General features: G+C 35.1%; 1 protein-coding gene across 1 annotated transcript in view; it reads right to left on the reverse strand.

Annotated features, from left to right (window-relative positions):
* The window catches only part of RELN (reelin), a 496,978-nt gene that overhangs the window by 79,562 nt on the left and 405,359 nt on the right, over nucleotides 1-12,057 (reverse strand). The window contains 5 exon segments of the mRNA XM_033088143.1: nucleotides 5,367-5,596; nucleotides 7,342-7,444; nucleotides 7,543-7,714; nucleotides 8,852-9,034; nucleotides 9,866-9,950. Coding sequence (XP_032944034.1) covers nucleotides 5,367-5,596; nucleotides 7,342-7,444; nucleotides 7,543-7,714; nucleotides 8,852-9,034; nucleotides 9,866-9,950 — 773 coding nt within the window.

The raw sequence follows: 12,057 nt of genomic DNA on the forward strand, positions 1-12,057 counted from the left end.
ATAGACCAATATGAACACAGATGCAAATATCCTCAACAAAATATTAGCAAACTGAATACAGCAGTGCATTAAAAAGATCATATACCATGATCAAGTGGAATTTATTGCTGGGAGACAAGGTTGGTTCAATATTCCCAAATCAAGTAACATAAACAGAATGAAAAATAAAAATCACTGATCATATCAATAGAGGCAGAAAAAGTGTTTGACAAAGTCCAATATCCATTTATGATAAAAACTCTCAGAAAAGTGGAATAGAGGGAACAAATGAGTACCTCAACGTAATAAAGGTCAGATATGACAAACCCACAGCTAACATCATCCATCTTCAATGGGGAAAAGCTAAAAGCATTCTCTTTAATATCAGGAACAAGACAAAGATGCCCACTTTCAGCAGTTTTATTCAACATATTGTATTGGAAATCCAAGCCACAGTAATCAGACGACAAAGAAATAAAAGGCATCCAAATTGGAAAGGAAGAAGTAAACTGTCATTATTTACAGGTGACATGACACTACACAGAGAACCCCAAAGATTCCATCAAAAAACTATTAGAACTGATAAATGAATTCAGTCAAGTAGCAGGATACAACAGTAATATTCAGAAATCTGTTGCATTTTTATACACCAATAATGAACTCAGAAAGAGAAATTTAGAAAACAATCCCATTTACAATTGCATCAAAAATATACCATATTTTGCCATGTACAGTGTGCACCTTTTTGCTCAAATTTGTGAGGCAAAAATAAGGATGCATATTATACATGGGTAGTACTAATTCCATATCTATATAAATGTTTTTATTTTTTTATTTATGCTTATGAGTTAAAAGTGTAACTGTAGAAATCAATAATGATATCCGTATGCAAAATAATCCTTGAAATATGATAATCGGTTTTGTTGAACTTACAACAAACTTGGAACAACGAAGAATTCTTGGCCTTCTATGATGCATAAATATCGTAAATTTGTTACCAGCACATAAAATTTCTTGTACCTTGTATCTGTTCTTGTGTTTTGTAATTATTTGTTACATAAAATTTCTTGTACCATAATATCTTAAAAAATGAATGCAAAACTTCCTGTATATTACAAAAAACAAGTACCTAAATGTAAACAAATAAAAATTTGAATTAAAAAATTAAAATGAAAGATTTTTTCCCCTGAAAGTTTGGGCCTAAAACATGGGTGCGCATTATACATGGCAAAATATGGTACGTATGAATAAATTTAACCAAGTAGTTAAAGACCTGTACTCAGGAAACTATAAGACACTGAAGAAAGAATTTGAAGAAGATAAAAATAGATGGAAGCATACACTGTGCTCATTGACAGGAAGAATTAATATAGTTAAAATGTCCACACTACCCAAAGTAATGTATAGATTCAATGCAAACCCTATCAAAATACCAATGGCATTTTTCACAGGACTAGAACAAATAATCTTAAAATTTATAGGGAAGCACAAAAAACTCTGAATAGCCACAGCAATCATGAGAAAGAAGAACAAAATTGGAGATATCATGCTGCCTAATATGAACTATACTACAAGGCTATAGCAATCAGAACAGCATGGTACTGGCATAAAAACAGACACTAGACAAATGGAACAGACTAGAAAACCCAGGAATAAACCTACACCTATATCATCAATTAATCTATGACAAAGGAGGCAAGAACGTACAGGGATGGAAAGACAGTCTATTTGATAAATGGTGCTGGAAAAACTGGACAGATACACACAAAAAAATGAAACTGGACCACCTACTTTACCAAATATAAGAATAAACTCAAAATGGGTTAAAGGCTTAACTAAGAGCTGAAGCCATAAAACTCCTAGAGGAAAACACAGGCAGTAAACTCTCTGACATTGCTCTTAGTGATACTTTTTCTGATATATCGGGCAAGGGAAACAAAATAAAAAAATACACAAGTGGGACCATATCAAACTAAAAAGGTTTTGCACAGCAAAGGAAACCATTAACAATACGAAAAGACATCCTACTGAATGGCAGAAGATATTCATCAATGATACATTTAATAAGGGGTTAATATCTGAAATTTTAAAAACAAACTCATACAAGTCAACACACAAACAACAACAACAACGACAACAATGACGACGACGACAACAATCCAGTTAACAACTCGGCAGAGGATCTGAACAGACATATCTCCAAAGAGGACACACACATGGCCAACAGACATATGAAAAGACGCTCAATGTCACTAATCATCAGAGAAATGCAAATTAAAACCACAGTGAAATACTACCTCACTCCTGTCAGGATGGCTATCATCAATAAATCAGCAAATAACAAGTATTGGCGAGGATGTGAAGAAAACGGAACCCATGTGCACTGTTGGTGGGATTGCAGCCACTATCGAAAATGGTTTGGAGGTTTCTCAAAAATTTAAAAATAGAACTACCTTATGATCCAGCAATTCCACTTCTGGGTATTTATCTGAAGAAATCTGAAACACTAATTTGAAAAGATACATGTATTTCTATGTTCATTGCAGCACTATTTACAATAGCCAAGGTATGGAAGCAACCTAAGTGCTCATTAATAGATGATTGGGTAAATAAATTGTGGTACATATTAACAATAGAATATTGTATTCTGCATGTATCTGTCCAGTTTTCCCAATACCATTTATTGAATAAACTGTCTTTACACCATTCTATATTCTTGCCTCTTTTGTCACAGATTAATTGACCACATAGGAGTACATTTATTGCTGGGCTCTTGGCCATAAAAAGGAATGAAATCTTACCATTTGCAACAACATGGATGGACCTTGAGGGTATTATGCTAAGTGAAATAAGTCAGAGAGAGAAAGACAAACACCATATGATCTCACTTATATGTGGAATCTAAAGAACAAAATAAATGAACAAACAAAATAGAAAAAAGACTCATAGTTATAGAGAACAAACTGACAGTTGCAGGGGGGAGGGAAGTTGGAGGAGAGCTGGGTGAAAAGATGACGGGATTAAGAAATATAAATTGGTAGTTACAAAATAGTCATGGGGATGTAAAGTAAAGCATGAGAATATAGTCAGTAATGCTGCAACAGCTATGTATAGTGCCAGGTGGGCACTAGATTAGTCCCGGGATCACCGCATAAATTATAAAAATGTCTAACATTTATATAATTGTGTTGTACATCTGAAACTAATGTAAAATAATATTGAATGTCAACTACAACTGAAAAAAACTAATTGAAAAAAATGTCATGGAATACAAATAACATGACGGTTAAGTTCTGTGCCTTTATAATTGGAGGAGGTATATTTTAAACTGACACCCGATATCAGTAGGTGAAAATATAGACATCTGCATTTCTCTTGTTCAAAATTCCAAATTACATCTCCAAGCCTTACGTGCACGCATAGCCTGGTGGACATAACCAAGTGCTGAGTGAAGCCGGCTCCATGACGCTGGAGCGCTGTCCTGGAGTTGGTCATTTTACTCAGGACCTCTGATTGGCAGATCTTTGTGACCTTATTTCATACTCCTTTAAATGGTAGTATTCCATGTTGGAAGTTGCTGAAGCAAGTCTCAGTTGTCAAGTCAATCTAAAACCATGGCATACAACCTATCTTTAGGATTGTTTGCCATTTAATCTAATGTTTAGCTGGGCATTTGGAGGAAATTAGAGGTCGATTAAGGAAAAAACCTGGATCTTCTCAGCAATATCCCGTGGTCACGGGATTGGTCAGAGGTGCCTAAGTGACTGGCCACCCAGGCCTTTCCCTACCTACACTGTCCATGAACATGGATTTTTGGATTTTTGGCCACTGTGCTTCTATGGCAACACTTGGATTTCTTGGGCATAGCTGACTGATTCAGATTTTATTTCCTAGAAATGCGGAATTATGAGCTCCAGAAAATGAGAACTGTAATTACTGAATGATATTAATATCAGCATAATAAAAATGACGATCACAACTCTTTTTGCTAATGTCCTCACACTTCCTGAATGGAGTCCATGTTGTTCTCCACTATGTGGCCAGTAAGCTCTTCCACTTTTTAAAAAGTAAGCCTCTTTGTATTTCTTGCAACATATAATCTTAAATAATACAACTGATTTTGGATGAAAACTTTTTCATGAGCTATTTTCCCCCTGCCCAATTTATTTATGGACAAGCTCAACCCCCACCTCCTAGGTGTTTTCTGGTTGTGCTGGCTGAGTCCGCAGCTCTGTCTGTTCCCATGGTGTCCAGAGACAACCCTTGCCTCCTTGGCCGTCACTTGTAAAGAAGCTTGAGGACATTTTGCTAAGTAATGTTTTTTTTTTTTTTTTTAAATAAAAACAGTTAGATTTACTATTAAAATAATATCCTGGTGCAAATAGTAAAAATTGATAAGTGACATATTCAACAACACAAAACATTAAAGTCCTTAGCAATTAAACTATAAAAATTATGCAGATGATATGAAGAGGAGTGAGTATATTTATGTTCAAAGAGAATGCAGACTTTTGAAAATCCACTTTCACCCCTCTGGAAAAGTATTAGTAGTTTTAGTAGTTTTGCTTGAAGATCCAAGACTTCTAATTATTCTGAGTTTCACATTGGAAATGCAAATCTATTTCCATCTTGAAAGTATGTTATTAGTACTTTCTTCTTTTTTTGACATACCGTGAAAGAGTAAGTTCTTTATTCTGAGGGAAAAGACAAGTTTTGAGGCTGGCTGCTTTGTTGACTTTCTTTTTGTTGACTTGCTCTTTGTTCACTTATATCATTGCTTTTATTTTCTGAACTATACTTTTCATTTCATTTCTGTTAGAATTGAAGTCTTTCATCTCCAAATAGCTTTGTAACAAAAGAGTCAAATAAATATATGTAACAAGAATGCTGAGAAAAGTTGAAAAAGTAGAAATGCTTGGGGGAAGAGTGCTAACAATTTTTTTTTTTTTATGAGACAGTTGGAACATTCTGTGGGATTCTATCCTCCATATGTGTCTCCTCCCAATGAGAAACATAGGTAGATATTTGAAAGTCATAAAATTCTAACTGCATTTATATTGTGAGGTGGAGGAGAGAGTGTCGGAGGGTTACAACATTAGGGGAAAACCATATTTCTGTTGCTTCCTAACTGCTCTAATAAAGACCCATGGGGGTCTGAACCTCCTGACAGAGTGCAGTCCACGAACCTTAAGTTCGAAGTATGTCAGTTCAGTGTCCTAGGTTTTAAATACCCATCAATCTGTTTCAAGTGGGGAACTGAAGAAGAAACGTAAGGCAGACATTTCCTCAATAAAGTAGTAAGTCAATGGTGATGTCAGGGAGAAAAGTATATCAAATGAGAAACAAATGCAGCATAAAGCGGGGTGGGGGTCGGGGGGTGTCCTTACCCGCAAAGGTGCAGCTTCCCGAAGTGCACGATCTCTCTCCTCCAGCCCTGGGTGGTCCCCGCATAGTAGGTGCTGCTTGGATGGTGCTCAGTGGAGCACAGGGAGCTGACGTGGCTGCTGCTGTGGTAGCAGAGCGGGAGCAGGAGGTGCCAGGTTGCCCCAAAGTCCCTTGAAAATTCCAGTCTTACTGGGTCAGCAGATGAGCTATCAGTTGAGCACCCAACGTTGATCTTTGGGAAGAAAAAAAATGATACAAATTACCACAGAGCAACAAGCCTTGAAATGATTCACCACTTCATTATTTTCTTGAGAGTCCATTTTCCTGGGAACTGTCTTGCTGAAATATTTAACACTATGAAATTCTGTTTTGCCTGAGTAATATTACCTTGAAATAATACTTTTTCATAAAGAACCTCAAAGAGCCTCATGAAAAATTTATTTTCCCTCATTTTATTAGAAAAGCTAGGAAGGGGGTAAGGCAGAGGCTGGCATAGAATTCCAAGTCTTATCTTTGGTCTACTTTCGTAGCCAAGCCAAGCAAATCGTTATGAAAGACTGTTCCCTAATTCTACCTATTAACTTTTTTCCCCAGTCGGCTAGATAGGAAGACCTTCTGTTTTCCTTCTTGTGACACCTTCCAAACACATGTAATCCCCAAAATTTTGTATGAGGAGAATATTGCACACGTATTTAATATGAAAACAAAACAAAATACAATCGTTACTATTTCCCTGGCACAGGGAGAGTATTTTCAGAATAACCTTTTTAACCATTGAGGAAATAACCACTCCATTCCTTTTTTCAATGTTTTCAAGTAAATTAAACTAAAACTTAAATAAATGCATGTGATTCTGTGTGTGAAAATTTTCCCTTTCAATTCGGATTAACATTTTCTTACTGTCACAGCAACCAGATATATTTATATCTATATTTATATTTTTATAATTTATTCATAATTGTTGAACTTACTCCTCTTACCTTCTGATGAGTCAACTATTGAGATTTCATAAACTTTTCAACCATCAGCATTTGTTTCTACCTGGATTCTTTTGCTAACAGAACTCTTAAAAGGGCCACAGGTTCTACTTTTTATTAATATTTAAAACATAAATGTTAGAAAACATAACAGAAAGTTATATAAGTAACTGAAAATAAAATTAGAAAACATTAACAGAAAATTTAAAAAACAGATACAAAATAATTTGTTCACTAAGGTATCATTTGGTCCTTGACTTTTGAGATGCAAGAGACAACTCTAATTTAGACGTTGCAGAGAGTTAGTCTAAAACAAATATTCAAAACTGTGTTGATGCAATTAGACACTATTTTAAGTAAGTCTGCCCAACGGTTAGTATGGATCTCAGCTTTGGGAATTAATATTATTAAACATCGGCATAATTCATCTTTGGTTCTGCTGATTTTAGCTAAGTTTTTGAAATCATAAAAGTATTTTTTTATACATTATTAATTTGCTTTCTTGAAAAACATAAAGAGTTCATGAATATTAATGAAATACACAGATAAAATATATTTGTAATTATAAAAACAATGCAGTATTATTTTATCTGTAAAATTCATGGCACCATGGTAAATATTGTATAAATGTGCTGGCATGATATAGACTATAGTTACATTGACGTGGGTCCTAAATAACACATAAAAATTGTGAAAATAGTAATACTAGAATGGTATTGTCCTATTTATATTTATAATATTTAGAACAATTTATTTCAACAACTTCCCCTTGTAGTAGCTGGGAAGATTATGTCATAAATCAAGAAGGAAAATTCAGAAATAAACCTTAGTGTCACAATTGGTTCTGCTAATAAAAATGAATTATGATGTAAAACCTCTCTTGTCCTTGCACAAAAATGGAAAGTCATAATGCATGAAATTATCTGAGATGTTCCTCCTCTTTCCTAGGTTTTATTCAGGATAAAATTTGAAGTATTTCTTATAGCACAAAGCCAAGTACCTCAAATTGTATGATGGTGTTCTCATTCACGTTGAGGTCACGAGTGGTGATGGAATGCTCACCAACTTCATTTGAAACAAACACCATAGCTGAATCTTCCTCGCTGTTATACAAGGAAACAAGGAATCCATTCAGGCAAAGGTTCATCATGATTTGTACAGAGCAGTGGTTTTGTTTCTAGCTTCTGAATTAAACACTTACGGTGCTCCCTTTGAAGAATATGGGCAATAAAGACCAATGTTACCACCAGGATAGAAAAACCAATTGTCTTCTCTGGGCCCAAAGTCAAATGTATCCAGAAGCATCACAGGGTTGTTTAAATTATTTCCATCAATAATGAAGTCATCAACAATCCAGATTTCTTCTTTCTTACCTAAGGCATTTTTGGATAAAGCAAGTTTTTCCAATGGTGAAAATCAGATGGACATTTTTGTTCATTGGAAGACAGTAGAGGACAGAAGGAACTCAGTAGCAACAGGTTAAACATATGTCTCTATACAAACTTGAGAAACACAAACTATATAAGAGTGTATTTACAGTGATTAAAGTGTGGAACAAATTAAGATTTCAATCATATTAAATTGACATAGCTTTCTTCCCTTTCTTGTTTTGGAAGCAGTTAGTGAAAACAATAAAGAAAATCAGGCAAGTATTCCAAACATAACATGAAGACAATATCCTCTGGATTACGAACTTGATTACATTTCTTTGCGGCCTTTTATTTGGTGATTATAAAAGATTATTTTTTTCTGTTCACAACATGTTAAAAGAATTTAGTTTTGACTTACTAGTTATAAAGGAAATACTCAGGTTAAATTTTAGAGATGGCAGTACATTTTTATTACCTATTTCTGTGTTACCTCTGCAAAGAATCTGCTTAATGTATCTCCATGCCTCCATAGGCCATTAAATGCATAATTTGGTAGGGTCTGATCTTTTATAATCAGCAGTTAATAGAAATATGGAATGCAATAAAACATCACAAATTTGTAAAATTATCTTCTTTAACCATTTGAAAATGCTATTAAGTTATTCATTCACTTTAACTTATCAACTAAAATGAGTGTATGTGATAAGAATATTTTTATCTACCTAAGGCCCTGCCTGCTTGGTGAAAGTCCCTCCCACTTTGTCATGGCATTTTGCTATAATGTTCCATCTCACTAGTGAAATGCCACACTCAGAAGAACTATATATTCCCAAATGAATTCAGCAAAAATGTAGTTATAATTGATGAGTACCTAGTAGTCATGCTGGATTATTTTTTAAAAACCTTAGATCTGTGACAGGATTCAGCTATATTTACATCAAGAGAGTTTACGAGTCAAGCATGAAGAGGTGATAATGATATATAGTTAAATATTAACGGAGACCTCTCAAAAGTGGAGCATGTAAAATGTGTGTGATGAATACCTAAGCTACTCAGTTGAGAAACACTTCCTTCACACCTTAGAAACATATTAACATGCCATAGTCAGTTTTGATCACAGGAGAACATGTGCATTTTTACCATTATTATAAGGTTGCCAGAGTCTGAATCTTGTAGCGTTGGTTTGGGCAGTGTATGGCAAGGGAACATTAATGAAAAGTATGTTGGTTGTTTGAGGGAAGTAGAATTCATCCATCAGATGCCAAATGATTCCCCCATTGATGGAGAATTGTAATAGAATCGAGTGAGACCTCTCTGGGGTACCTAGAAAGCAGATAACACAGGCATAAAATGTACTGTGATAAAAATAGGGAAACAGTATGGTTTTAGACCATTCTTTTTGCATCAATGCACAAGCTGACTTATATTCACATAGAGGCTTTATAGTCCAAATGCTTCAGAGGCAACTTAATGTGATTACAAGTTCGATTTTCTGTACGAATATAACTCAAAACACATACCAAATCTTGGATTTTCATACAATAATATCTGCCTTTCTTTCTGAGATATGAACACTTATCTTTCTATGTTTCATTTAGGCAATATTACATCAAAAATATTTGACTCTACAGACATCATAACTTTACAAAGGGTCAAACATTTAAATTGCAGGATACAAACAAAAATCCACTTGAAAATTTATTATATCCAAATGTCATCATTTGTCAAGAAAATTATTTAGTTAGTATGAAAAGGAAGAATGACAAAAAGTTGGCTTTTTGAATTCACATCTGCACAAGAAAATACAAAATTTCCAGAAGTTAAAGTTTTTTAATTTTAAAATTATTACAGCTAGAAAGTAGTGGTAGGAAGACTCAGGGATATGATGATAAACTTAACTACCACAGAACTAGTATGATTACTGCAGCTGTATGAAATTATTATAAAATAAGCAGTTATCTTACCCTTATATTAAGATGAATTTATATTATAGAAGAACATTTGTGAACATTTAGGTACTCAAATTTATGTTAGTTGTTCCACATAATAAAATTTATGGGCCTTAAATCCATTATTTCTTTGTGGAGGAGGAATTGTGTATGGGGGAATTTCTTGAAGGGAAGTAATGAATTCATACCCACAGAAATGACTTACCTTTTGCTATAAATCTAAGTGAAAACTGGACATACATGGTATTGGTACAGTCTAGATCTCTTGAAATAAGCATCCGTAGTCCTTCCTGAAAACAAAAACATATATATGTTAAGCAATTTTATTTCACTTGAAAAATTACTTTGATTTGATACACCTAACTTGCATTAGGTAAATAATACAGAGGGTGCCAAAAACATGTATACACATTTTTAGAAAGGAAAACTGTGTTAAAATTGTAATACTCAATATATACCTATAACCAAAGATAAATACAAGTCATGTTTGACTTCTGCGATTACAAGAGGTGCTCAAAGTGGTTACCATCAGCGTCCAGACACTTCTGATTATGGTGAACAACTGCTTGGGCAACGTTGACCAAAGTGTTCACTTGTATACATTATTTTTGGCACTCCTGGTAGATACATACATATAATCATCAAGAAGCCATATTTGGTCCAGTTTAAAAGGAAAAACTAATAATTTTCGCCTTCTTAATGGCTTTCATTTCCTATACCCGAATAACGTAATTTCATTGTCTCAACTCGAAATCACACTTTGCTGTGTGACTTTCATAAAAAGTGGTGCAAAAATGATAGCATTACATTTCTACAGGCCTTTTAAAAAAAATAGCCTCCTTTGATCATAGTGTGCCGTGAGAGGAGTAATGAGAAAACAGATGGAAAAGGTGCCAAGTGTTCCTGCTGGAAGCCGAGAACTAACAGGCAACTTCTTCAGGGTTCCAAGGAGTCTTTGGAACTTTCTACAGCTTTGCACTCTCTGCCCTGACATCCTCAGGAGGCTCTCCTTCAGGCTGCCACAAACCCCTCCAGCTGGTCAAGTTAAATAAGACATAACTAAGCCTCTTCGTGCCTAGGCTATAACCGCTCATGCAGAGAAGCTGAGGAAGGAGGAGGACGATCACATTCACTTTAGCCATTTTTTCTGCTAATTAACTCTTTCTGGTTGTCTGGGATTTAGAGCTCCATAGCTTATTTTCTCCATGTGTACACAGGACTGTAGTGATAGCTGGTAAAATAGAATTTCACTATGCAAGTGTCCCAAGGTCCCAACGGGCCTTTTGGTTCCTCAGCTGTGACTTCTGAATGCAGTGACTCTTTGGTGGTGGAGAGCGGAGTGGACGCTGCCAACCGATTTCGTAATTATCAATGAACAAATACCAGATACCAAATTTTAGTTAGGCAAAGCAAATTCCCCTCTTCTGCATTATGTTTGGTGTAGAGCATGTTCCTCAATAGCTGAAAAACTTTAAATAGAGCTAATTTCACAATAGCAACCATATACTGAGTGTCTACAACATGCTGTGTTCTAAAATTGACACTACATATTTAAAGCACCTGGCATTCCTAAAGGGGAAGATATTATTATCTTCCTGTTGCAGAGAAGAAAACTGTCACTCAGAGGGAAACTGATGAAGATTACACAGTTTATAAGTGGTGATGGCAGGATATGAACCCACACATGTCAGATTCTGAAACTTATCCTCCATCCTTTATAAGATACCAGCATTTTGTTTATTAAATCATCTTTTGGTTTTGGGAGAAGAAATCCAGATAATGTTAAATTTAGACTTTGAGAATTATTTGTTATTGTAGGAAAAAGCAACTGCATTTAAACCCATCGCTGAACTTCACAAAGCATAGATTTAAACTTCCAGAATTGGAGGTTATCATGTAAAAGCCTTATGTTTCCAGTCTTTGTTTTTCTTTTATCCTAATAACTCGCTGCCCTGCTCAGTCCATAACCCCTAATCAATGCCTATTTTTCACGTCCCAATGTCTCTATATGCTCCTCATACACTTACAAGTACTAAGTCGTGGATGTGTTTACAGCTGGATGCCAGGTGGAAGGTGAGACTATGGGAAAAGGTGGTTTCCTCAGCTTTGAGGCAGGTAGTTGATAGGTCCAGCTACTACACATCCCTTGCTCACATCAAGATAAAGGAATATGATTACTCTTCCCTCTTGGTTATGGAATGTAAGTATAAGTGGTTCCAGAGAAGGACCCATTTTCTTGTAGGAGCGACTGTGTTGAAAGTGGGCATGATCTGTAGTACGAAAGCATCTTTCTTTTATTTTTGCAATATTTGTTTATAGCTCAGCATTTGATATTGATAGGTACATGACGAATCTGTCAAGCACTGCTTCTGTACACAGTCCAGTTCATAGAGACAT

Source organism: Rhinolophus ferrumequinum, chromosome 20 (genome assembly GCF_004115265.2).
Source record: "Rhinolophus ferrumequinum isolate MPI-CBG mRhiFer1 chromosome 20, mRhiFer1_v1.p, whole genome shotgun sequence".
NCBI lineage: Eukaryota > Metazoa > Chordata > Mammalia > Chiroptera > Rhinolophidae > Rhinolophus > Rhinolophus ferrumequinum.